The sequence below is a fragment of the Dipodomys spectabilis genome, unplaced genomic scaffold (assembly GCF_019054845.1).
Source record: "Dipodomys spectabilis isolate Male_0828 unplaced genomic scaffold, ASM1905484v1 ptg000392l, whole genome shotgun sequence".
NCBI lineage: Eukaryota > Metazoa > Chordata > Mammalia > Rodentia > Heteromyidae > Dipodomys > Dipodomys spectabilis.
Genome location: NW_024871069.1, coordinates 393,100 through 419,498, shown reverse-complemented (window position 1 = coordinate 419,498; position 26,399 = coordinate 393,100). Strand labels below are relative to the sequence as shown.

Here is a 26,399-nt window from a genome sequence, read left to right as displayed (position 1 = left end):
CCCCACGGCCCCTTGCGGCACATGGAGGCAGGAGGGCTGTGGGCGGGTGCAGAGCAGGTGGACTGGCAGCTCAGGAGGGCTGCAGTCCCTGTGGGAGCCCTGGGCTTCCCGGAGCTCGGCTGCCCCACACGGCTGGCTAGGGACAGACCAATCTGCCTCTCAGCCTGTGTGACTCAACCAGGTATGTACTTAGGCCCCAACCCCGCCACCCACTGCCCAAGCCCTTTTAAGAGTAAAAACAAATACTTGTGTTGTAGGTTGTGTGTGTATGTGGGAGGGGGGCTAGTTTTCTTCTAGAGGCTAAAAATAGGTGCATCCCGTCCCCACGGGGATCCCTCTCCACCCCACCCCGAGCCGTGCAAAGCCTGGCCTGGGCTCTGTGCTCCTGCCAAGTTTTGATTTCATGGCTGTGATGTGGGAAGGAAGGGGTCGAGGCTGTGGATCCCCCTTCAGGTCAAAGGTCAGGGGCCAAGGACCCAGGGAATGCTTTGACCCTGTCCGGGGCAAGTAGTCTGGGAGAGGCAGAGGGAAAGTGTCCCAGTGGAGGGGATGGGTCCCCACGACGGGCAGCAAGGTCAGGCCAGGACAGCCACACTGGGCAATGGAGGAGGGCCGGGCCCCATAGGCAAAGATGAGGGACGGTCGGGAGTGGGATTTCTACCAGAGTCACCATGCCAGCCTAGGTCCTGTGAATGAGTGCTTTGGCTCATCGGGTTGTGCTGTAAGTGTGGGTGTCCTCAGGGAGAGAAGGGTCTCCCCAAGGTGGTGTCCTCGGGTGGGGGAAGGGTGGTGTCCTCGGATGAGGCAGGGTGGTGTCCTCAGGTGGGGGCAGGATGGTGTCCTCGGGTGGGGGCAGGGTGGTATCCTCAGGTGGGGGCAGGGTGGTGTCCTCAGGTGGGGGCAGGGTGGTGTCCTCAGGTGGGGGCAGGGTGGTGTCCTCGGGTGGGGGCAGGGTGGTGTCCTCGGGTGGGGGCAGGGTGGTGTCCTCGGGTGAGGGCAGGGTGATGGGGGCAGGGTGGTATCCTCGGGTGGGGGCAGGGTGGTGCCCTTGGGTGGGAGCAGGGTGGTGTCCTCGGGTGGGGGTAAGGTGGTGTCTTCGGGTAGGGGCAGGGTGGTGCCCTTGTTTGGGGGCAGGGTGGTGCCCTTGGGTGGGGGCAGGGTGGTGTCCTCGGGTGGGGGTAAGGTGGTGTCTTCGGGTAGGGGCAGGGTGGTGCCCTTGTTTGGGGGCAGGGTGGTGCCCTTGGGTGGGGCCGGGATGTGTGTGCCAGGTGCCTCCTCAGGAGCTGCAGTCCCCAGGACCAAGGGTGATCTGGGGTGTGAAGCTCCTGGGTCTCACTGTGCCCAATAATGGTCAGAGGGCAACTAGGAATGGAAAAGAGCTGTGGTCACATGACTCAATGGCCACAATGCTGTCTTCCTAGCAGCCGGCCCTCCCTGGCTCAGCGGCCAGAGCCTGCACTCACCGTGGGCCTGCATGCAGTCTCACACCCTGTGCCCATCACCCCTTCACCCAGAGCCTGGCATGAAGACCAGCAGGACCCTGAGCAGGGAGAGGCAGAGGCTGTCCCAGGGTCCCTGCGGGGCTGCCAGCTTGGAGCCTTGGCTGCTGTCCACCCCTCCACTGACCTTGAGGCCCAGAGGAAGAGTCCTCCTATCAAGTCTCTGGACTCACCTTGCAGCTTCCAGTTAGGCACTACCATCCTAGCTTACAGGTGGAGAAACTGAGGCAAAATGCGGCCCAGGTCATGCAGGGATACACATGGAGCCTAGAGCCAACTCAGAGTTCCTGACCCCCATCTCTTCCCCTGCCTGGCTGTCTAGCGGCCACTTTAGAGAAATAGGGCGGGGAGGGGGCAGGCAGGTGCCTCTAGACCAGGCTGCTCTGTGAGCATGAGGGAGGCCCTCATCCTGCTCCTCTCCATCCCTGGAGCCCCCCACATGCACACACCTGAGGACAGCTGGGGTGCCCCTCTGGTGTACCACTGGCCTTCCCTTCCCCAGGGTCCTGCCCAGCCTGTCTTCACAACAGCTGCTTATGCTTTTCTGCCAGCTACTAATTCTTGCCCTGGTGGGCATGGCTGGGAAGGGGACTGGAGAGAGGGGGGAGGCAAAATGCCCCTGCTCCCAGGCCTAGAAAGAGACGCTGGGGTAGACAGACCTCCTCAGAGCCCAAGAGTTCTGTCTCTCCAACCCTAGCCCAAAATCAAGCCTCTCTCCACCACAGCAGCACAGGGCTCTGTGTGTGACAGCACAGTCCTTTGGCACTTAAGAACCTTCTCTCTCACCTCAGAACGCCACTCTCCTTTCCTGGAGATCAAACCATACTTACTTACACTTCTCTCTCACCTCAGAACTCCTCTCCTCCTGGAGATCAAACCACATTGCATTTCTCTCTCACCTCGGAACCCCTCTCCTCTCCTGGAGATCAAACCATGCTTGCACTCCTCTCTCACCTTGGAACCCACCCCCTCCTCCTGGAGATCAAACCATGCTTGCACTCCTCTCTCAACTCAGAACTCCACTGTCCTCTCTTGGAGATCAAACCATGCTTGCACTCCTCTCTCACCTTGGAACCCGCCCCCTCCTCCTGGAGATCAAACCATGCTTGCACTCCTCTCTCAACTCAGAACTCCACTGTCCTCTCTTGGAGATCAAACCATGCTTGCACTCCCTTCTCACCTTGGAACCCGCCCCCTCCTCCTGGAGATCAAACCACGCTTGCACTCCTCTCTCACCTTGGAACCCGCCCCCTCCTCCTGGAGATCAAACCATGCTTGCACTCCTCTCTCACCTTGGAACCCGCCCCCTCCTCCTGGAGATCAAACCACGCTTGCACTCCTCTCTCACCTTGGAACCCGCCCCCTCCTCCTGGAGATCAAACCATGCTTGCACTCCTCTCTCACCTTGGAACCCGCCCCCTCCTCCTGGAGATCAAACCACGCTTGCACTCCTCTCTCACCTTGGAACCCGCCCCCTCCTCCTGGAGATCAAACCATGCTTGCACTCCTCTCTCACCTTGGAACCCGCCCCCTCCTCCTGGAGATCAAACCATGCTTGCACTCCTCTCTCACCTTGGAACCCGCCCCCTCCTCCTGGAGATCAAACCATGCTTGCACTCCTCTCTCACCTTGGAACCCGCCCCCTCCTCCTGGAGATCAAACCATGCTTGCACTCCTCTCTCACCTTGGAACCCGCCCCCTCCTCCTGGAGATCAAACCATGCTTGCACTCCTCTCTCACCTTGGAACTCGCCCCCTTCTCCTGGAGATCAAACCATGCTTGCACTTCCTTCTCACCTTGGAACCCGCCCCCTCCTCCTGGAGATCAAACCACGCTTGCACTCCTCTCTCACCTTGGAACTCGCCCCCTCCTTCTGGAGATCAAACCATCCTTGCACTCCCTTCTCACCTTGGAACCCCTCTCCTCCTAGAACTCAAACTACACTTGCACTCCCCTCTCACCTCAGAATCCACTCCCCCCCTCACCCTGTCATTCTGGAGATCAAACCACACTTGCACTCCTTTAATGACAGGAGGGTCCAATCCTTCCCCTTTTAGGCGTGACAGGCCTGGAACTGTGACCTGAAGCCAACTCTCTCCTCTCTGAGCATCCCAGACCCCCCAAACAAGAGGTGCTCATAGACCCTGATGCCACAGCCCTCTCCACAAACTGGGTCTGGGGTTGACCATGCCCCTCCCTGTAGAAAGTGTCTCCCTGGCTTCTAGAGATGTACCAGTGACTCAGGTGTGTCACCGTGTCTGCCTGGCCCTCAATGTATCATGGAAATATAATTAGTCCCTCATGCTGGGACACCAAGAAGGGAAGTGGGTGGTGGTTATCCTGTCTGTGGCCCATCCATGGGCTAAGCCGGCGGGTGCTGCCTGCCCTTGCAGACTGACAAGGAGCTCGCTGCCTTTGCTCTTGGCCTTGATCATTTGCTGAGGGCAGAGAGGGAAGGCCTGGGCAGAGGGACAAGATTTCCCACAAGTGTTGGGGACCATGAGACTCAAGGGCAAGTTTCCCTCTGTCCTGAAACCTTCTAGAACGTTGTCAGCTTGGGACAGCACTGCTCTCTTAGCACCCCAGTTCTATGCTGCCGTGTCCTAACACCCAGGCCTCCCCACTTGGCCCTGCCATATCCCTCCAGCCATTCTCTCCCTTTTCCTAGTTTTTCTTCCAGTCTCAGCCTCGCCGTAGCTCTTTCAGGAGCCATTCTGAGCACCCCGCTTTCCTGAAGGCTGGGTGCAGGCCCCCTTTTCATGCCAGCACCCAGTGCTCAGGGTCACAGCCTTGGGCATGAGAGGCCTCGCCTGAGGCCTGGGGGTCCCTGATGGAAGAGCTCGTGATGGACAGCCAAGCTCTGAGCATCAAGCGTCTCAGCGACCTTGAAAGAGTGAAGAACCAATGTAAGCGTGGATGGACACCACTTCTCATGTGCGGGAGAAACACGGGAGCCAGGAGCAAGAGTTTGAGCCAGAGCCAGGGAGGGGCCCAGGCAAAGCCCAGCCTGCTCTGGGGTGGGAAATGGGGGCCAAGCGGGCAGCTGCCTAAGCCTTGCAGCAAGTTAGGGACTTGCTCATGTAGGGGTGTGTGTGGCTTTTAGGGGTCCTCACAGCGTCCCCAGCCAAGACCTTCTACCAGAGCTCACTGGGGAGGACCAGAGTGCCAAGACCACCCGAAGGGCTCAAATTCCAGGACTTTGGTGAACAGGTGGGTTTGATCCTGAAGGAGGACAAAGTGAAGAGGGCAGGTGGGAAGAAAGCCCCCTCCCTGCCCCCAGGCTCGGGACTCAACCTCCTCTATTTGTCTCTGTCTTTAAGATCAGCCTCCCTGCCCCTGGGTGCCTCACCAACTCAGAACAACAGGAAGAAAGTCGCCGGCAGCCTCTCCCTCTTCATCCTCTCTGGTTCACCCAGATGTCTAACACAGATTCTGCCTGTTGCTTCTTAACCCGGTCTTTCTTGTTCTGTCCTTAGTGGAGATTGAGCATTGCTTGTCATCTCTGAGATGAGCCCGAACCACTCCCTTCCTGCTCTTCTCTATATGGCTTCGGACAAACTTCCTGAGCCTCAGTTTCCCCAAGTATGAGACCATGAATCAGGTAGAAGGGAGACTTCAGAAGGGCCTGGGTTCAAATCCTGATTCTGTCCCTCAGCAGCTGTGTGTCCTTGGACAGCTCTCTGGGCCTTGCTCACTCTGACCTCGGGAAGGGAATGGAGGCCGGCTGCAGAGGCCTGGCAGGGCTGGGCAGGCATTCAGTGCCCTCACAACTCCCTCCAGTTCTAAGGACTTGGTCTGCGTGGGGTGGGGGAGACAGGTGTTCAAGGGGGCGGGTGCCCAGGGGAGGTGGGCTGTGGACACGGGATGGGGGGTGAGGTGCGAGGAGACGGTTTGTGTGTAGCAGGGCTCCCCCAGGATCTCCAGCCTGCCCTGAGGCGGCGCACACAGGGGCAGGAGCACAGAGGCTGCTGGGAAAGCACCCTTGGTCACCTTCCACTGGTTCTCTGGAGGGAAAGCCAAGGCTCAAGATACAGAGGAATCTTCTAGGTCTCTTTCCTCCCCGTGGCCTGCCTCTTTTGTGGTCTGCACCCATGACAGCAGCTGCCTGGCTGCCACGGGGAGAGGGATGTGTGCACCCCGGGACCCCGCCTGGCTGGCTGGGGAGGGGCTTCAGGAGGGAAGAAGCAGGTGAACTGGGTCCCCACAGCTCCAAGTGCCCAAGTCCCCCATGCAGAGTCTCCTCTGTGCCCAGGGGATCCAGTGTCCTGAGCACACGAGGGGGCCCGTCCGGGGATGGACATCCTGAGGACAAGGAGGCAGGAAGGCCCCTGGGCAGGCAGCAGATAGCACGGTTCTGGGCTGGGCAGAGCCGGGGTGCAGGGGGTATTGCTTGGGGGCACCCAGCCACGGTGGAGTCGGGGTGCTGATCCTGACGGCCCTGGCAAATGCTCTGGAGATGTCAGCCTTAAGATGGGCCTGGGCTGGGGTCGGCTGGGCCTGGGGCCAGGCTGGGCGATGCAGGCTCCCCACCTGGGGCAGGGCCTCCTCCACCTCGCCAGGATGGGCCCCGGGGGGCCAAGGCTGGGCTTGAACCGCGGCCAAGAAATAAGTACAGTCTAGGCACTGGGGCCACGGTATTCTCAGAGTTCTTTCCTCATTCCTGGCGCTGTGGGAGTAGCCGGACCCCGCGTTCTGAGGCCGCCACCGCGGATTTGCTTACTGTCTCGGGGGGAACTGGGGCCTCCTGCCAGGCCGCCCAGCCCTAGCCCCTGCCCCTACACACCCCTGCCCCTACACACCCGCACCACGAGCCCACGGACTGCACCCTGATTCCCCCCCCCCCCGCTTCCGGAGGGGGAGACGGGGGTGCACGCACTGGGGGCGTGGACATCCCCTTCCTGCCAGTCCCCCCGCCCCCCGTCCCCTCTGCTGAGTCCGGGCGGAGGTCCCTCCAGGGACCTGGGTGTGGGGCAGCTTTCTGTGGGTGTCCAGCTGGGTACAGTGGGGACCGGGCTGTTTGATCAGTGGCTCTGCCCGATGCCAGGCTGCCAGGGGACAGCGGGCAGTGGCCAAACCGGCCCTACCGCATGCCTTCCGGCCGGGGCAGGAATGCCATTCATCACAGCCTAGCGCGTGGTTACCGCGGCCACAGGCCGGCCTCTGGGGAGAAGCACAAGGCCCAGTGGGCAATCGGGTATTGTGGGGGAACCCCAGAAGTCCCCACACTACCTTTCCAAGGGGCTAGGAGCTCCCCAGGGGGCTTGGAGCCCAAATCCACCAGACGGGACCGTCCCTGGCCCTGATCCCCAGCCCAGGACCTGCCTGGGGTCCCAGGGGAGTGCAGGGCCTCCTGCCCCTCCACGTGAGCCCGTCCTGCCCAGCCTTGTGGCCAGTGCTTGGGCCCCTAGGAAGTCTTGGGGTCTGCATCCAGTACCCTCCCCACCTCCCTGTGGGGGATGCCCACTCCAGCCAAGCTCTGCTAAGGGGCTCCGGGGTGCAGGGTGGGGTGGGAGTCAGCCCTGGGAGGGGCCAGGGAGCAGGAAGAGCTAGGCTGCTGTCCATTGGCAGACCGTGTATGCCCCCCCCCATTGGGGCAAACACCAGGGGTGCCACGCAGGGAATTCACATCCACTCAGGACTCTGATTCCAGCTTTTATTGGGGCCGAGCGCGCCCCTCGAGGGGAGGTGTGCATCACAAGCCGTCAGAAGCAGGGCACCGCAAGGGCGTGCAATGCCACGGGGCCACAGCTGCCCCACACACAGCACCCAATGCCACGGGGCCACGGCTGCCCCGCACACAGCACCCGGCGGCCAGCCCCCTCCCCCTCCCAAGAGAAGGGCTGTGCTGCCGGGGGGGCGGCACGGGGCCCTGAGGGTCCGTTTCCAGCAGAAGGAGGAGCGTGGCTGGGGGGACGGAGGCCACGGCCACCCCCCACGCCTTCCAGTACCCAGTGTAGGTCACAATAACTTAAAGGACACTATAGACATCTCGACGCTATATAACAATATAAGTTAACCAGATTCCTGGTGAGGACGCCAGGCTGTGGACTTGGGGTGTCCTGGGGCTCTGGGGGTAAGAGATGGGGTTGGGGTGGGGTGGACTATTTCTAGTGGTCCAGAGAGAGCTGGCCCCTTTCGGGGACACGTGGCTGGACACTGGGACCAGGGCCTACACAGAGCTCAGTTTCCCCAGGTGAGGTCCAGGCCGCCGGGCCAGACGCCCACCCTGGAGCACATTTCTGCAGCCGCCGGGAGGAGAGGCCGTGAGCACTGCGTGAGTCTCAGCCGTCCACCCGCGAGCCCTTCCAGGTGGAGGCCAGGCGCCCGGGAGGACCGGCGAGCCCCGAGCCCCGAGCCCTTCCAGGTGGAGGCCAGGCTCCCGGGAGGACCAGTGAGTCCCGAGCCCCGAGCCCTTCCAGGTGGAGGCCAGGCACCCGGGAGGACCAGAGAGTCCCGAGCCATGAGCCCTGAGCCCTTCCAGGTGGAGGCCAGGCGCCGCGGAGGACCGGCGAGCCCCGAGCCCCGAGCCCGGCACCCTTTCCACCCAGCAGGCCCCCCTCACACCATGTGTGCGGGAGGTGTGTCAGACTTCAGGGAGGGACTTGGGGGGGGCATCTGCTAACAGCAGGCAGGGCGCCCAGGCCCCAGCTTGGGCCTGAAGCCAGTTGTCTTAGTGTGGAGGGCAGGGTGGAAAGACCAAGATGAGACAGTCCTCAGAGGTTAGAGAGGGGCGGCCCCTGTGAGGGGGGGGAGGGTCAGGGGAGGGGAGGCCCAGGGCTGCCCTGAGGGGCACTGGGCACAGGCACAGGGGGCGCTGGGCAGGCGCTCGGGCTGCAGGTTGAGTCCACTCAGCCGTGGGGTCCCCGGCAAAGCCGTGGGGCACAGACACTCTTGTCCACTCTGTGCTCATCTGTCCTGGGCCTGTGCCCCTCACCCACCCAGCAGTACCATCCCAAGGTGCAGGCCGGCTCCGGGATGCGAAGGCCCTTGTAAACTTGCAGGGAGATGCCAGGCTGGTGCCTGGCCGGGGAGGAGGTGGCCGCTGGACCCTGGCTCGGGTGGTGTTGGGCTGGCTGGATGTGGTCTCCAGAAAGAAGGGGGGCAGGTGGGCTGTTCGCTGTGCCCCCTCTGGGCTCCAAGCTCTGCCCAGCTCACTTTCTGGGACATGCAGGCCCAGCCTCTCCTTCAACCCGCCACACCTCAGCTCTGCGTGGGGGGGCGGAGGGCTAGGGGCCGGGGGACAGGAGAGGGGGTGACAGTGGAGGGGGAAGAGGGGGCGGGCGGGCAGATGCAGAGGATGGAGTTAGGACTGGCTACGTTCGTTAGTGCTGTGAATCCTCTTCTGATGCTAAGAAAACATAAATAACCTTGTCAGTGTCCACACTGCCCCAGAGCCCAGTGGGGGACTCGGCCAGGGAAGAGTCTCGTGGGGGGGGGGGGGCGGCCGCATGGGGAGGGGCATCAGTTCATCCTCGAGCTTGGGGACCTGGGGGCGGGCCCGGGGCCCGGGAGGGAGAGGGCTCAGGGCCGATGCAGTCGTTCCTCACCTTCGCCACCCACCTCTGCCGCCGCGGGCGGCATGGCGGCGGGGACAGGCGTGCGAAGGCCCCGGCGCTGCAGGGCGTGCGCGTGGGCGAGGCTCACTTGCAGGTGAACACCTCGGTGCGCTCGCTGCACGTGTTGCAGCGGACGAAGCAGCACCAGTGGAACTTGCAGTTGCACTGCCACACCTTGGTGTACTGGTGCGTGTTGTAGCCGCGGCCGCAGCACATGGTGTCGCAGCCGTCGGCGCCTGGGGACGTGCGGTTGCACAGGCGGCCCTGCGTGCCCACGCTGCCCGTGGCCGCGTCCTCCTCGCAGTAGTTGGGCGACTTCTCGATGTACACCAGGTCCGTCTCCATGGGCTTCTGGTAGCTGCGCAGCTGCTTGATGCGCAGGAAGGTGGGCTGCCGCAGGCGGCTGGCGCGCACCACCTCCACCTGCACCGCCGCGTTGTACTTCTCCTTCAGCAGGTGGCCCACCTCGCGGAACTTGGGCAGCGTGGTCCAGCACGTCTTGGTGGTGCACGAGCCCGACACACCATGACACTTACACTCCAGTTTCATCCGGTCCTCCAGAACCTGAGGAAGACGGGTGGGTGGAGCCTGGGCAGGCTGCTTCCCGGTCCCGTCCCTCCCACCCCCACTGCCCCGTCCCTCCCACCCCCCACTGCCCCGTCCCTCCCACCCCCCACTGCCCCGTCCCTCCCACCCCCACTGCCCCGTCCCTCCCACCCCCCACTGCCCCGTCCCTCCCACCCCCCACTGCCCCGTCCCTCCCACCCCCACTGCCCCGTCCCTCCCACCCCCCACTGCCCCGTCCCTCCCACCCCCCACTGCCCCGTCCCTCCCACCCCCACTGCCCCGTCCCTCCCACCCCCCACTGCCCCGTCCCTCCCACCCCCCACTGTCCCGTCCCTCCCACCCCCACTGCCCCGTCCCTCCCACCCCCCACTGTCCCGTCCCTCCCACCCCCACTGCCCCGTCCCTCCCACCCCCCACTGCCCCGTCCCTCCCACCCCCCACTGTCCCGTCCCTCCCACCCCCACTGCCCCGTCCCTCCCACCCCCCACTGTCCCGTCCCTCCCACCGCCCGCTGGACTCTGGATGGGCTCTTCACGTCCTGTGAGATCGCGAATACGTGTCTCCGCCTCTGAGCTTCCATGTCCCAGCCTGTTAAATGGGCAGCTGAGAACAGCCCCGTGCACAGGCCTCGGGAGCCTGGTGTATGCTTATCAGCCTGCCTGCCTTCCTGCCTTCCTTCCTTCCTTTCTTTCTTTCTCTTTCTTTCTTTCTCTCTCTCTTTCTTCCCTCTTCCCTTCTCTCTTTTCCTTTCTTTTTTTTTCTCTCTTCCTAAACCTTCCTCTCTCTCTCCCTCTCTCCCTCCCTCTCTCCCTCTCTCTCCCTCTCTCTCTCTGTCTGTCTCTCCCCCCCCTCATGCCAATGGTAGGGCTTGAGCTCAGAGCTGTGCAGCACACGCAGGCTCCGGCCCGCGGCTGTGCGCTGTGCAGGCAGCTGGTGCTGGAGGCCCAGGGCCAGTGGGCGCTGAACACGCGCAGGTCCGCCGGCCTCCTGCAGCCCTGCCTGGCCCTGGGCCTTGCGTGCACACAGCCCGGCGGCTCCGGGCCAGCCCGGCGAGCCCGGGGGCGGGGGGCCGTGAGGGCCGGGCCCCCGAAGCCCCGTCCTGCAGTCTGCTGCCGTTCCTTCTCCTCAGCTGCACGCGGGCACGCGGGCACAGCCCCGTGTTTTCCTTGGGCCTCCCTCCACCGCCCTGGAAGGCAGATTCCCAGAGCCAGCCCTGACCCCAGCTACTCATTTACCCGGATCGAAAGGGCTCTGCCAGCCCGGCCTGATTAAAGATGGGGAATCATTAGCTGCCGCCCCGCGGCTGCAGAGGGGCCATTTGTCAGCTGTCGGGCTCCGCGGGGCTCCGCTCGGCTGCCTGGCCCCGGAACTCCTGCCCCGGCCCAGAGCTGACTGCTGAGGGGCCCTGCGGGGAGTCGCAGCTCTTCCCCAGAGAAGAAGCCCTCCAGCAGGCACACAAGCGAGCGAGTGAGTGAGTGAGTGAATGAGAGGAAGGAAGAGATAAAACCCCACAGATGCGCACTGTGGCACCACCTTCCCAGGCCACAGGCAGGACCTCAGAAGACCACAGTGCAGTGTGGAAGACACAGGCGGACATGACAGGCAGCCCTCAGGACGTGGTGAGCCTGGTGAGCGTCCCGGAGACGGCGGCGCCTGCCGTGAGCACGGCCAGCGTTGACGAGCGAGGAGGAGCTCATTAGACCAAGAACAGCGTTCCAGGAGAAGATCAATATGAACAAAGGTCCAAGATCAGTGAACATGGGGGTGGGGTGGGGGAGACGATCCACCTGTGCCTCACACGTGTTGGGTGGGCTTTGAAGTTGCGTGCCTACTGGTAAGACTGGAGAGGCTGGGGAGGAGGGAGGCCGGGGAGGAGGGAGGCCGGGGAGGAGGGAGGCTGGGGAGGAGATCGATGCCCTGCCATCTCATAGAGGTAGAGAACAGATTAGGAGGATTCCATGACTGCGCCAAGAGATGTCTGGGTGGACGGCGTGATTCAGATAGGGCTGGGAGTCAGGTAGAGGAAAGAGGAAAGATAGAGGAAGAGAGTGGATGGTAGAGGATGGAGGATGGAGGGTGGAGGGTAGAGGATGGAGGGTGGAGGATGGAGGGTGGAGGGTGGAGGATGGAGGGTGGAGGATGGAGGGTGGAGGATGGAGGGTGGAGGGTGGAGGGTGGAGGATGGAGGGTGGAGGGTGGAGGATGGAGGGTGGAGGATGGAGGGTGGAGGATGGAGGATGGAGGGTGGAGGATGGAGGGTGGAGGATGGAGGGTGGAGGGTAAAGGGTGGAGGATGGAGGGTGGAGGGTAGAGGGTGGAGGGTGGAGGATGGAGGGTGGAGGGTAGAGGATGGAGGATGGAGGGTGGAGGGTGGAGGATGGAGGGTGGAGGGTGGAGGATGGAGGATGGAGGGTGGAGGATGGAGGTGGAGGGTGGAGGATGGAGGGTGGAGGATGGAGGGTGGAGGGTAAAGGGTGGAGGATGGAGGGTGGAGGGTGGAGGGTGGAGGATGGAGGGTGGAGGGTGGAGGGTGGAGGGTGGAGGATGGAGGGTGGAGGGTAGAGGATGGAGGATGGAGGGTGGAGGGTGGAGGATGGAGGGTGGAGGGTGGAGGGTAGAGGGTGGAGGGTGGAGGGTGGAGGGTGGAGGATGGAGGGTGGAGGATGAAGGGTGGAGGGTGGAGGATGGAGGGTGGAGGGTAGAGGATGGAGGATGGAGGGTGGAGGGTGGAGGATGGAGGGTAGAGGATGGAGGATGGAGGATGGGAGATGGAGGACAGAGGGTGGAAGACAAAAAATAGAAGGTAGAAGGCAGTCCCAGAGAACCATGCCCGATGCCCTCCCTGCCTCCTCTCCCAGCCAGGTGCTCAGCCTGCTGGGGCCTGGCCCCCTCACCCACCTCTGTAGGACTTGGGCCTCCCTGCCTGGCCATCTGTGGAGGCTGTCCCCTCTCCCCGGGCAGGTGCTGTCCAGACTGGCCAGCCCAGGGCGACTGCTCTCCCCATCCAGGAGAGCTCGCTCTGCCCCGCCCACAGACCCTCCTAAGGTCGCCCCAGACCTGCAGGGGTGCCAGGGTGTTACTGGTCACATGATCAGCCTCTAATTGTCCTCAGTGTCCCCAAGGCCTGCGAGGCCTGTCCTCTGACCTCTGCCTTGGCTCCGGGTCTGCCCCGGCCTCTCCAGCCCCTATCAAAGCCCCACTGCACCTCCCGCTGCTGGGGAGTGGCAGTGGCCGGATGAGGCGAATTGGACGGGCGTTTGCAGCCCAGCGCGGTCAGTCCTCGCTCGGCTGGTCCCGGCCGAGCCTCCCTGGATTCAAGAATGTTCTACCGCGGCTGTGGTGCCTACGGCAGCGGGAACCGCCAGGCGCTCAGCCGACCCTGCGCCCGGAGACCACCAGGAGGGGCCGGAGGGGCCGGGCGGCTCCCAGGCCTCTTCCCCAACCACAGGCACGGCGGTGTGGGGGTGCCCAGAGCAAGGGTCGCCAGTGTGAGGGACACAGAGCGCTTCTGGCGCAACCTGAAGCCCTTTGGGAGGAGCTGGCCTGCCCCTCCCGTGCTCCGGGGACAGCCTGGCGTCCCTGACGTCCTTGACTGTACAGGAGGACCCGACCTCTCTGCAGGTGTGGCCATCACCTGCCTCCTCCCCAGCACAGGTCCAGTGTGGCCTGCGGGCAGTGGCCCAGCTTGGGACTGAGTCTCACAGACGCGCACCCCCCCGCGCGTGTGCGCACACACACACACACGCACGCACACACGCACACACCCCTGCGCACACACCAGGAGCGCAGGGCAAGACTGAGACCGCATGGCCACCACAGCCCAGGAGAGGGCCTGGAAGGACCGCCGGGCGGGCCGAGTCGTCTGCAGCCAGCAGGCCTCTGAGCTCGGCTGCCTGACCCCCTGCCCACCACACATGCCCACCTGGCATTGTACAGCCTGCAGGGAGTGTGGCTGTTTCTGTAATTCATGTCCACTGGGAACCCTGGAGGGGCCACATGGGAACAGGGTCTGCAGACGTAATCAAGGGAGGGCTGGCAGTGTGGTACAGCCTGGAATGGGCTGTTCCTAGATCCACTGAGAAGAGATGAAAGGGACCCCACGGAGTCAGAAGCAGAGGTGGAGGGATGCGGCCACGAGCCAAGGAATGCCAGGGAGGGTCTGAAGCTGGATAGACAGGAAGGACCCTACCCTGGAGGGGGTGTGACCCTGCCACACCTGGCGGCCACACCTGGCGGCTCATACCTGGCGGCCCACACCTGGCGGCCACACCTGGCAGCTCATACCTGGCGGCCCACACCTGGCGGCCCACACCTGGCGGCTCACACCTGACTACCCACACCTGACTGCCCACACCTGACTGCCCACACCCGACTGCCCACACCTGGTGGCCCACACCTGACTGCCCACACCCGGCGGCCCACACCCGGCGGCCCACACCTGACTGCCCACACCCGGCGGCCCATACCTGGCGGCCCACACCTGACTGCCCACACCCGGCGGCCCACACCCAGCGGCCCACACCTGGCGGCCCACACCTGACGGCCCACACCTGGCAGCCCACACCTGACGGCCACACCTGGCAGCCACACCTGACTGCCCACACCTGACTGCCCACACCTGACGGCCCACACCTGGCGGCCCACACCTGGCAGCCACACCTGGCGGCCCACACCTGACGGCCACACCTGGCAGCCACACCTGACTGCCCACACCCGACTGCCCACACCTGACTGCCCACACCTGGCGGCCCACACCTGGCAGCCACACCTGATGGCCACACCTGGCAGCCACACCTGACTGCCCACACCCGACTGCCCACACCTGACGGCCCACACCTGACTGCCCACACCCGACTGCCCACACCTGGCGGCCACACCTGACGGTCCACACCTGACTGCCCACACCCGACTGCCCACACCTGGTGGCCCACACCTGACGGTGACACCTGGCAGCCATACCTGACTGCCCACACCCGACTGCCCACACCTGACGGCCCACACCTGACTGCCCACACCCGACTGCCCACACCTGGCAGCCACACCTGACGGTCCACATCTGACTGCCCACACCCGACTGCCCACACCTGGCGGCCACACCTGGCGGCCCACACCTGGCGGCCCACACCTGACTGCCCACACCCGGCGGCCCACACCCGGCGGCCCACACCTGACTGCCCACACCTGACTGCCCACACCCGGCGGCCCACACCTGGCGGCCCACACCTGACGGCCACACCTGGCAGCCACACCTGACTGCCCACACCCGACTGCCCACACCTGACTGCCCACACCCGACTGCCCACACCTGACTGCCCACACCCGACTGCCCACACCTGGCGGCCACACCTGGCGGTCCACACCTGACTGCCCACACCCGACTGCCCACACCTGGCGGCCACACCTGGCGGCCCACACCTGGCGGCCCACACCTGACTGCCCACACCCGGCGGCCCACACCCGGCGGCCCACACCTGACTGCCGACACCTGACTGCCCACACCCGGCGGCCCACACCTGGCGGCCCACACCTGACTGCCCACATCTGATGGCCACACCCGACTGCCCACACCTGATGGCCACACCCGACTGCCCACATCTGATGGCCACACCCGACTGCCCACACCTGATGGCCACACCCAGCGGCCCACACCCGGCGGCCCACACCCGGCGGCCCACACCTGACTGCCCACACCTGGTGGCCCACACCTGGTGGCCCACACCTGGCAGCCCACACCTGGCGGCCCACACCCGGCAGCCCACACCTGGGGGCCCACACCTGGGGGCCACACCTGGGGGCCCTCTTGAGAAGGTGGGAGGGAACACGTAGCTTCACCTGGGTGGGCCGTGTGGGACCACCACCCTGATCACCATGCAGCCGAGAGGCCATGGTCTCCGGAGGCCATGCAGAGCCTCACACCTGGTCTTCTCCAAAGGACTCAGGGCACAGCGCACGCTGCCTGCTGGGCAGATGGGAAATTGAGGCCCTCATCGTCACCTCTCCTGAAGCCCGTATCCCAGGCCCCAGCTCGGGGTGGGGGGGAAGAGAACTGGACAGGCGCGTGGCCCTCAGGGGGCCCCTGTCCCCCACAGGCCAACATCCGGCCAGCATCCTGCCGGCCTCTGCTGCTGCCATGGCCCCAGGGCCCTTGCTCGGAGGGTGCAGGAAAGCCCCCTTCCATAGAAACCATTGTGAAGGCCAAGGCCTGGTGGTTCCACTGGAGACAGCCCAGCCTCCTCCAGGAAGCCCTCCTGGGCCTCCGCCCTCTTCTTGGCCCTCCCACGCCATCCGTCTGTGCCTAGAGACCAGTGACAATAACCCAGCAAGCCTGGGGTGGGACCCTCACCTGGCCACTGCCCATGCTGTGCCTAAGTCTTGAACTCAGGCCCTTCAGAAGCACTGCAGTGCCCTGGTACCAGCCCCGTGCTGGTACATCCTGCAAGGCTGCGGGTCACCTCCTCCAGGAAGCGGCTGCACCCTTCCCTAGGCCCCCAGGCCCAGCCCAGGAGCGAGGTTCCTGTCCCTCGGACGGCCACACACCCATCGCCGGGTCATGTCAGACCCCCTCCCCCCCCCGACCCCTACCCTCCCCCTCCGGGCTCAGCCCAGCGTCTGCTCGGAGCGGCCTGGGTGTGTTGCTGAGTGAACACGCGTGGGAGCAGGACCGCAGAGGCAGAGGGACCCTGCGCTCCCGATGCCTGGGCAGGACGCGGTCCAGCCCACCAAGCCCCTGGCCTCGCGGGCCTGGGCGCAGCCCCCAGGGCCGGAGAGCCCGCCCCGGGGAGGCGTTCCGCCCGGCTGGCCGCCCTATCTCAGGCCATCTTGCCGCCAAGGCGGCTGCTCCTCCCACCTGTATCTGGGGCCCTCATCTCCCCGGCAGGCCGGCTCGCCCCGACTTCTTCCCCAGTGTCCCAGCTTCTCCTCCACGACCGCCCCCACCCCACCCACCGACAGGCCAGGCCCCCAGCACCGCTTGCAGCTGCAGCTGCTGCTCAGGCTGGGCTCTCCGTGCAGTGGCCCTCACCCCCAGGTCAGCCTGTGGGACCAGGAACCCCAGGGCGGGCCTGTGGGGCTGGGGCCTGGACTTCTGCCCACGCTGGAGTCTTCGGTCAGACCCAGGGCCCTGCTCAGCCCTATGCCCGCTGCTGAGTGCTGAGGAGTACTGAGTGCGGAGTACTACCGCTGTCCCAGCGTGCGCCACGGGCTGCCCCGCTGCTGCCCGGCTCCCGCCGCCTACCTTCCTGCCCGCCTCGTTGTTGTGCAGGTTCATGAGGCGCCGTGCATTCTTCTTGATCTCCCGGGCGTCCACGAAGCGCCGGGAGAAGTCGATGCCGTAGCGCACGTCGGCCGAGCAGCCTCCCCACTTCCAGCCCTCCGCCTGGTTGTAGTAGCCCTGCTTCTCCCGGTCGCAGCCGCAGTTGCTCAGGTTGCCCTGGCTGCAGGCCGCGGTGACCGCGTGCGCCACGCCGGCCGCGGTGATGGCGTAGGTGAAGGCGGCCTCTCGGCTCCCTGTGGCGGGCAGAGACGGGGGGGGGGGGGGGGGGGGGTGAGGGGTGAGAGCGCTCCCGCGGGACCCTCGCGGGCCTCTGCCCCCGCCGCGTTCCTGAGCACCAAAGCAGTGTGTGATGGCTCCCCTCCACGGAGCCTGGCGTGGGGGAGGTGCTGCGCGTGCGGGACCAGGCGTGTGCCAGGGGGAAGCCAGCCCTGGGGATGCGCAGGGACCCACCCCACCCCTATACGGCTCGGAAGCCTGCCCGGTGCTCGAGCCTTCTTCTCTGGCTGTCTGCGGCCATCATCCTTCAGGTCTCCAGCCTCTCTCTCCTCCCACACCCCTGCCGGCTAGGGCACCTGTGCCCTCTGTTGACTGGCCTCTCCCCTGCAGCCGCTGGCTGGGTCCAAGCCCAACCCAGCGGGGTTGGCAGTCAGGCCCAGGACCCAGCCCTACACACACGGCCTGGCCCAGGGGCCAGCATCTGCCACACCCGCCTGCCCATGTGCCCAGACACTGGCCCTGCTTTGGGGCCGGGGTGCTCACGCCCAGGCTGAGAACAATCACGAGTCATGTCAGATCTGTTCCGTGGACAGCTACTGAGTGCCACTGCGCACACAGGCTTGGTCAGGGGACGGAGGAGCAGTACGGGCCTGGGCAGTCTGAGGACTGTGAGGCACGGGTTTGGCTGCCTGGCAAACTCTACATCGGAGGTTTGGGGGAGGCCCAGGGGCCTCCTAGTGGACACACGCCACAGCAAGACACCCAATAGCAGAGGCCAGAAGCAGTTATAGAAGAGGCCGGGCCAGGGATGAGGAGGGAGGGAGGCCTCCCCCGCTACCCCAGGGTCAGCCAGCAGTCGGGGATTCCCACGCCGACATCCTGTCCTGGCATCCTGGGCGGGCGGGCAGGTGCCGGGGCAGCTCCGTGCATTTCGGGGCTGACCCCTAGGCCTTCTCAAGTCTCCCCGGCCTCTGCCCACGCGGGCCCAGACTCATTAGCAGTCACTCACCAGCCGGAAACTCCCCCTATGTCCTTTTTAATTTGGTTTTGCTGAGCCAAGCTCTCTCTCCTCTCATACCACGGAGGATGCGGGGAGCGAGGCCCGGCAGAGGGGCGCTGGGCCCGGGCTGGGCCCTCACAGGGGAAGATGCCAGCTCCAAGGGCTCGGAGCCATCCCCCAGCCCCGAGTGCCCCGGCGTGTGTGGGAGAGCACACGGGGGAAGCTTCCTCTTCTTCCTGGGGCCCACTTGGGATTCAGAAGACCTGGGCTTGGGCCTGGGGTGGGAGGCTGGCTCAACACCTCTGAGACGACTTCCGGTACCCTGGCCTGGTCCCCAAAGCCCCAGGGCCTGGACGCCACTGGCCGTCCAGCTCCCTGTCTGGGGTGGAATCGCTGCCCAAGTCCCCAGGCCCAGGTCTGACAAATCTCAGACACTCCGGGTCCCAGAACTCCCTCGTGCCAAAGCTCACGCCGCAGGGACGGTGCCCAGAACCCCGCTCACAGCTGCTAGTCCCCAAGCCGGAGCAGGTCTGGGCCCTTCCCCTAACGTATCTCCTGTCATCTCCACAGCACCTGACGGAACGGACTGTCTGAATCAGACCCATCTCACAGATGGGGTTTGTTGCAGCCTGCGCTGGGGGGAGGCAGACGGAGGCCAAGGAGAGAGGCTGCCCCGAGGTGCGCGTGGCTTCCCCTCAGGGCAGCGCCCGCCCTGGTGCACAGCTGCACCCTCGGGCCCCAGAGCCCCAGCCAGGCCCAGCGCACACCTGGGCCACCCCACAAGTGCCCTGGGGTGGGCCGGTGAGTCCCAGAGGTCCGAGAGTACCAGCCTGGCGTGGGACCCCTGTCCGTGAGTCCCAGAGGCCCGAGGGCACTAGCCTGGTGCAGGACGTCCTGTCCTGCCGCCAAAGCCAGTACCACTAGCCCCGAGGGGCCCTGGCGGCCGTTGGCGGCATCTGTCTTAAGGAGCCGGCGATGCCCACCCCGTCTGTTGGCCTCCAGCGCCAGCTGTGAGCCGCAGAACCCGGATGGCCGGAGATGGCCGGGACAACTGGACGTGTCACCGGACTTCCAGGACAGGCCTGGTCCCTGGCTGTGCTCAGTGCAGGCTTTCTGGAAACAGCTTCTTCCCAGGGTCGCCCAGTGAGCCCTGCCCCACCCTCCTTTCCCCCGACATTCTAGAAAATCCCAGGCTATCAGGGCAAGATCCTGGCTTCAATGCCATGCGGGTGAACCACCAGGACACCGGGCACCCCTGAGCTCGGCTCTTTTCTCAGGTTACCCAAACTCCAGCCCAGCACAGGCTCCGAGGGAGACGTGCCAGGCGGACCCCAGGCCCAGGGTTAGATGCCTGCCCAGACCCCAGCTGGAGCCTGGGCCGCTTGGCGATCCCTTACCCTGACTCCCAGGAGGACCCTGCTGGGGACCTGGCAGATCGCTGCGAGAAGCTTCTAGAAAACGAATGAGCCTACTCGGCAAAGAGATGTCAGCACAGGGCTCCCCCCTCCCCAGCCCGAGCGTGACTCTCCTCACCCCTCAGTGATCTGCCACTTCCCTCTGTCCACACAGGCAGGGACATAAATTTTTACAGCTATAATTGAGCTAATAATGACCTGGTTAACTGTGCTGGCAGAGGCCCTGGCCGGCCTCTCAGAAGGGGAGCCAGGAATCGGCAACAGCGGTGCCAGGAGAGGCTGAGAGATCATTCAGGGACACGCCTCCATCCCCACCAAGGCCAGAGAGGCCCAGCACACGGCCGGGCCACACAGCAGTTCAGGAGCTGGGGGCACCGGCGTCCACCCTGATGGAGTGACCGGGGCCACACGGGGGCCGCGTGCCTCAGCCAGTAGAGGAGGGGTCAGGCGTGACACCAGAGCTCAAGGCCAGATCCTAAAATGGCGGGCTGGGTACAGCCGGACACCGCGGAGGGGCCTGGCTGCGTCCCTGGGGGTCTCCCACGTAGGCTGAGGCCGGCCGGCGTAAGTCCGAGGGCCCCTCGCAGGGCACACATGGGGTCATGTGTCCCTCCCGTGTGTGCTCTGTGCCATGAGTGTGGGCCACGGGGCTCAGGGGCTGGGGACCAGCCTGGGCCCACCCTCCTCCCGGCCAACCTGCGCCCACCCCCCCCACACACACTGCACTGTTGAAAACACCACAGCTACAGAAACAAGCTACGCCACCTCCTGACACGCACAACACGATCGAGAACACAACTACAGAAACAAGCTACGCCACCTCCTGACACACACAACACGATCGAGAACGCAGCTACAGAAACAAGCTACGCCACCTCCTGACACGCACAACACGATCGAGAACGCAACTACAGAAACAAGCTACGCCACCTCCTGACACACACAGCACGGTCGAGAACACCACAGCTACAGAAACAAGCTACGCCACCTCCTGACACGCACAGCACGGTCGAGAACACCACTACAGAAACAAGCTACGCCACCTCCTGACACACACAGCACAGTCGAGAACGCAACTACAGAAACAAGCTACGCCACCTCCTGACACACACAGCACGGTCGAGAACACCACAGCTACAGAAACAAGCTACGCCACCTCCTGACACGCACAGCACGGTCGAGAACACCACTACAGAAACAAGCTACGCCACCTCCTGACACACACAGCACGGTCGAGAACGCAGCTACAGAAACAAGCTACGCCACCTCCTGACACACACAGCACGGTCGAGAACGCAGCTACAGAAACAAGCTACGCCACCTCCTGACACACACAGCACAGTCGAGAACACAACTACAGAAACAAGCTACGCCACCTCCTGACACACACAGCACGGTCGAGAACACAACTACAGAAACAAGCTACGCCACCTCCTGACACACACAGCACGGTCAAGAACACCACTACAGAAACAAGCTACGCCACCTCCTGACACACACAGCACGGTCGAGAACACCACAGCTACAGAAACAAGCTACGCCACCTCCTGACACACACAGCACGGTCGAGAACACCACTACAGAAACAAGCTACGCCACCTCCTGACACACACAACACGGTCGAGAACACAACTACAGAAACAAGCTACGCCACCTCCTGACACACACAGCACGGTCGAGAACACCACAGCTACAGAAACAAGCTACGCCACCTCCTGACACACACAGCACGGTCGAGAACACAGCTACAGAAACAAGCTACGCCACCTCCTGACACACACAGCACGGTCGAGAACACAGCTACAGAAACAAGCTACGCCACCTCCTGACACGCACAGCACGGTCGAGAACACCACTACAGAAACAAGCTACGCCACCTCCTGACACACACAGCACGGTCGAGAACACCACAGCTACAGAAACAAGCTACGCCACGGGCGAGGCCGGGCCTGGACGTGGCTCCGTGACCCAGTGTCGGCGTAGCGTGAGCAGAAAGCCCACTTCCGTCTCTAGTACCAACCTATCAATCATCAGCCAATCAATCAGCCAATCAGGAAAAGTAACTGAACAGACATGTCTCCAAAAACGGCCGATAAGGACATAAGAATATGAGCAGCACAGTCTGCTGTGGAGAATGCCAACCAAAACCACAAGAGGCCCCACCTCACACCCACCGAATGGACACACTGGAGACCAACAAGGACAAGGGTTGGTGAGGAGGCGGACCAGCTGGGACCCTGAGCCCACACGGGGGATGAGAGACCGTGTGCGGCCAGCAACACCATTCCTAAGTACATGCCCAAGAGAAACGCAGGCACAAAATCCTGTCCCAGGGATGAATGGTTCAATATCCATATAGTGGACTATTACTCAGCCATACAAAGGTAATGAAAGCTCACGCCTGGCCTGTAAATCCCAGCTACTCGGAGGCTGAGATCTGATGGCCCTGTTCAAATCCAGCCTAGCCAGGAAAGTCTGTGAAATGCTTATCTCCAATTAACCACCAAAAAGCCAAACATAAAGCTGTGGCTCAGGTGGTACAGTACTAGCCTTGAGCAAAAGAGCTAAGGGACAGTGCCCAGGCCCTGAGTTCAAACCCATACACAACACAAAACCCCCCAAGTTCTAAAAATTGACTGTGTTCACCACATTTGCACAAGTCTCAGGATCTCCTAAAAACCTCTGAACTGTACAACTTAAATGAAATCACATGCATGGAAGAGGGTGGTTCACACCAGTAATCCCGGCATGTGGGAGGCTGAGGCAGGACGAATGGAAGTGTGAGCCCAGCCTGAACTACCACAGAGCAAGACCGTATCTCAAGTAAATGCAAAAGTCAATGAATAGAGGCGTGGCATTGTCTAGTGTCTGAGCGGTTGGCAAAGGCGTTGGGCCCAGGGGCTTCTAGAGTGCAGTGAGTGGGCTGAGAGCAGGCCAGGCCTCGCGGCCGGCCAGGGCTGGCTCGGGTGGGACCCAGGGCCTGCGCAGCCCGCTGGCCGGGACGGAAACGCCAGTGTTCTGCTGGCTTCTCACTGCCCTGGACTCTCCCCCGTCTATGTCCGCCGGACTCCCCCCCGGGAGTCAGTTCCCTGCCACTCTGATCCCCAGTGCCACGCGCAGCCTCGCTCCCAGAGCCCAGGGGCGACACCGTGAGCCCTGCTCACTGCGGAGCTACGGCGGGGCTGGGCACGGCTGTCCCCGGGAGGCCCACAGCCCCACAATGGACTGGGGGCGCCAGGAGGGGGTGGCTGGGGGCACCCCTCTGGGGAAGGGGTGCTGAAGGCGGCCCCGAGTGGGGACACTGGTGGGGATCGGGGGACCGTGCTCTGGGCAGAGGGGATAGGAAGCAGCATGTGAGCAGCACACGCCCAGTCTGTCCGGCCCAGCGCCGCCCGCACGGGCCTCAAGGGCCTCACAGGGGAGATTTCAACTTGGCTCTAAAGAGTCGGGGCACCCTGGATGGGGTTGCTACAGGGGGGCCAGTGCAGGGTGTCCGCCAGCTGAGGGGTGGAGGGGGTCAGGCCCGGGAGGGTCTGCGGGTGTGGCCCCGGGTCAGCGCGTGGCTCTGGTGGGAGGTCGGGGAGAGGGGGCCGGGGGCGACGCTGCGGTAAGAGCAGCCGGGAAGGCGGGAGGCAGCCACATGCCAGCCTGGCACGGCACGAGAAGTCAGCGGGACTTGCTCAGCCCCAGCCCGCAAGCCAGACTCTGAGGGCTCGAGGCCCGCGGTGGTGGCCCGCCCGGTAACAGGGATGTGGGCACTGCGTGGTGGGGGTGGGGGTTGTCAGACGAGCCTTCCTGAGGGACGGCTGAGACCAGGGCTCCGGCGTGGAGACAGGCAGGGCGCCTAGGCCTGGCAGCCGTGGCCGCCCCTGACCCTTCAAACCGAGGTGGTCGCAGCACCCTCTGGGAGGCAGGGGATGATGGGAAGTGTGCTGCAGGCATGTGCTGCCGTGCTGGTCTCAGAGCAGACCTGACCCTGGGCCTGGGCAGGCAGGCAGATGAAGGGCCGGTATATGTGTATGTGTGTGTACATGTGAGGGCGTACACATATGTGTGCATGTGTGTGCATGTGTCAACTGCATGTGCCTGTGTATGAGAATTGTGTCACCTCCAAACAGGCAGTATAGGTGTGTGTGTGTGTGTGTGTGTGTGCATGTTCATACATGGGTGTGTTTGCATGTATGTGCACTGAGCCTTTTTTTTTTTTTTTTTTTTGCTCAAAGCTAGTGCTCTACCACTTGAGCCACAGCTCCATTCCTGGCTTTTTGGTGTTAGTTGGAGATAAGAGTCTCACAGAGAGGAGGGGTGGGTGACAATGTAGTCAGACACCCTGTATTCATACACTGTTTTGTAGAATGGGACCTTCTTTGTACAACTACTTAAAGATAATTATAATTTAAAAAAAGTTAAAAAAAAAAAAAAGTCTCACAGACTTTCTGCTCAAGCTATCTTCATTTGAACTTCAGTCCTCAGATCTCAGCCTCCTGAGTAGCTGGGATCACAGGCTTGAGACCAGTGCCAGATTCAGAAGCGTGTGTGTGTGTGTGTGTGTGTGTGTGTGTGTGTGTGTGTGTGTGTGCATGCGTGCACGCGCACCTGAGTGAAGGTATGTAAGAATATGTTCTGGCATGTATGCATGTACATGTGTCAATGCGCGTGTGTGCTTTCTTTCTACATGTCTGTCCATCTGTCCATCCTTCCTGGCCTCTGAGTCCTTCCATCTCCTCTGTCCCCGTCTCCCGGCCCTGCTCTGCCTGTCCTGCTGACTCAGAGTCTCCACTCTAAGCTCTTCATGTTGTTGTCATAAGCACAGCGCCGGGAAAGTCCTGCCAGGTCCGGACACGCCGGCATGCCCGCCCTTGGGCCTTTGTTCTGACCCAGGGCAGCCCGCACACGCTGAGCCCCTCTGCTGCATCAGGCTTCCGCTGGGGTGGCGTGGGGGGCACAGGCCCAGAGCGGGCAGAGGGCCACACCGCAGGGTCTGTGTCATGTGATTGAACCTGTGCAGCCCCCACCTAGATCCCGCCCTACGACCCGCCGTGCCTTTCCTTATCCCAGCTGCTTGGGGCCGGATGCCCCCTCAGGGCCTCCCTCCTGCCCCGGGAGCTGATGACATCCACCCAGGCCTGTGCCTGGTGACACAAGAGCCCTGGGCCTCCCCGGGCCTCGTCCCCAGGGCCTCCAGGCCCAGTGCCCTGCGGGGCTGTGTGGGCTCAGGGCGTGAGGCTGTGAGGTTCTCACAGGCGTGAGGCTGGCCTGGTCGAGAGCCTCCCCAGACCCTCAGTGATAGATGGGTGGCGGAACCCACAGGGGGTGACATGGCTCACTGGTCCCTGTCCCTGGTGAGGGTTTAGAAGACAGCCACGGGAATGAAAGAAATGGAGCCAGGCCGGAGCTGTCTGAAGCCAGGCGGGCCCCTCTCCACTTGGAGCCTGGGCCTGCCGTGGGACCCACGCACCACGCCCCAGGACCACTGCAGGGGCTGCACGGCCTCCCTGACCGCGGTCTGGGAGAGCGCCCAGGCCCTGTGGAGTCCCAGCTTCAGCCCCTCCCGGGACAGGGGGGCCGGTCAGCTGACCAGGTGGGGTCCCCTCCTACTCCACCCAGCCTTCTCTCCCGTCCGACCAGTCTGTCAGGGAGTGGGAAAATGCCTCTCTCTGACACATTCTGGTGGCCTTCCAGCGCCGGAAGGCTCCGCTCCAGGTGCCAGGCCACTGCCCAGCCCGTGGCACCTCGCTGGTCAAGCCTGCCGAGCCTTAGAGACACCCTAGGGAGGCCCGAAGCTGACCTTTCCCATGTCCCTTGGGAGCTGCCCCCAGGGGGAGGGGCCGGGGCTGGGCTGCAGCTGGGGTGTCCTCCTAACCTGAGCACGACTCGGACCTTGAGCTCCTTCCCACCCCTGGCGCCCCTTCCTCCCTGTCCCTGCCCCTCAGAAATGTCTGCTCTTGTGCCATGCCTCCCTCCTGCCCCCTGGCCTGGCGTTCAGCAGGTGCTCCACGCCTGCAGACTGAACCACAGCAGGGCTATGCCCAGGAAACCCTGGCCAGCTGACTTCCGTCCTCAGACTGCCCTTCCCCGCCCCGCAGGATGGCATCTGGGAAGAGCCTGCCCCGTCCGGGTTCCCAGACCTACCCGGTCCCCGCCAGCGGATGTCATCTGAAGTTCCCCAGTGGTCCCACTGGGAATGCAGAACCACTCAGCAGAACCTGACGGGATGGCCTTTTGTTTGGTCCACATATCGAAACCTGGTCACTCTGATGGGTCTCAGTAGCGAGCAGACTTGTCCTGCTGGTGCTGGGGTGCAGAGTCTGCCCAGTCTGCTGTGGTGAAAGCTACACCTCACCTCTGTGCGCATGCCTGAACGCATCCCCGGCGGGCATGAGCCCACTGCCACCAGAGGCCACAGGACCCTTGACCGTCCCAGGGCAACACTGCCTCTCTTCAGCGTCTGTCTGCAGAGCGGGGCGGTGGACACACACCGGCACCCTGGACCCCCCGCCCAAAGCCCCTTGCCTCTCAGACCCCTGAGACGCGGTCCTCTGCCCATCAGGGCCTGCTCCCCTGGCCTGCGCGGGCCACCCTGACGCACAGCTCACCCACAAAGCAAACAGAAGCCTAACAGCTGCCTCATGCCACTCACGTGAGCTGGGATTATGGGCGGCCCTATGCCTGGTCATGTCTGAAGCTGGCACGTGACAGGTGGGACTCGGCATTCCCTGGCAGCAGGGGTGGAGCCAGGGCCTGCATGCAGCCACGGCCCAGGCCGGTCCGGCTGGCGGGTGCTGGGACTTTGGGCTCAGGAGGGGCTGGGGCAGAGGCCGCAAGCAGAAAGGGGCCGAAGAAAAGCCCGGCCTGCTGGGACCCTCCGCTCGT

General features: G+C 63.7%; 1 protein-coding gene across 1 annotated transcript in view; it reads right to left on the bottom strand.

Moving 5' to 3' along the window:
• Nucleotides 1–9,078: 9,078 nt before the first annotated feature.
• The window catches only part of Wnt7b (Wnt family member 7B), a 42,924-nt gene continuing 25,603 nt past the window's right edge, over nt 9,079–26,399 (bottom strand). Inside the window, exons 3-4 of the mRNA XM_042667358.1 lie at nt 16,857–17,128; nt 9,079–9,619 (exon numbers count right to left, since the gene is read on the bottom strand). Of these exons, the coding sequence (XP_042523292.1) occupies nt 9,140–9,619; nt 16,857–17,128 (752 nt within the window). The 3' untranslated portion in view covers nt 9,079–9,139. The remainder of the gene's footprint in view (nt 9,620–16,856; nt 17,129–26,399) is intronic.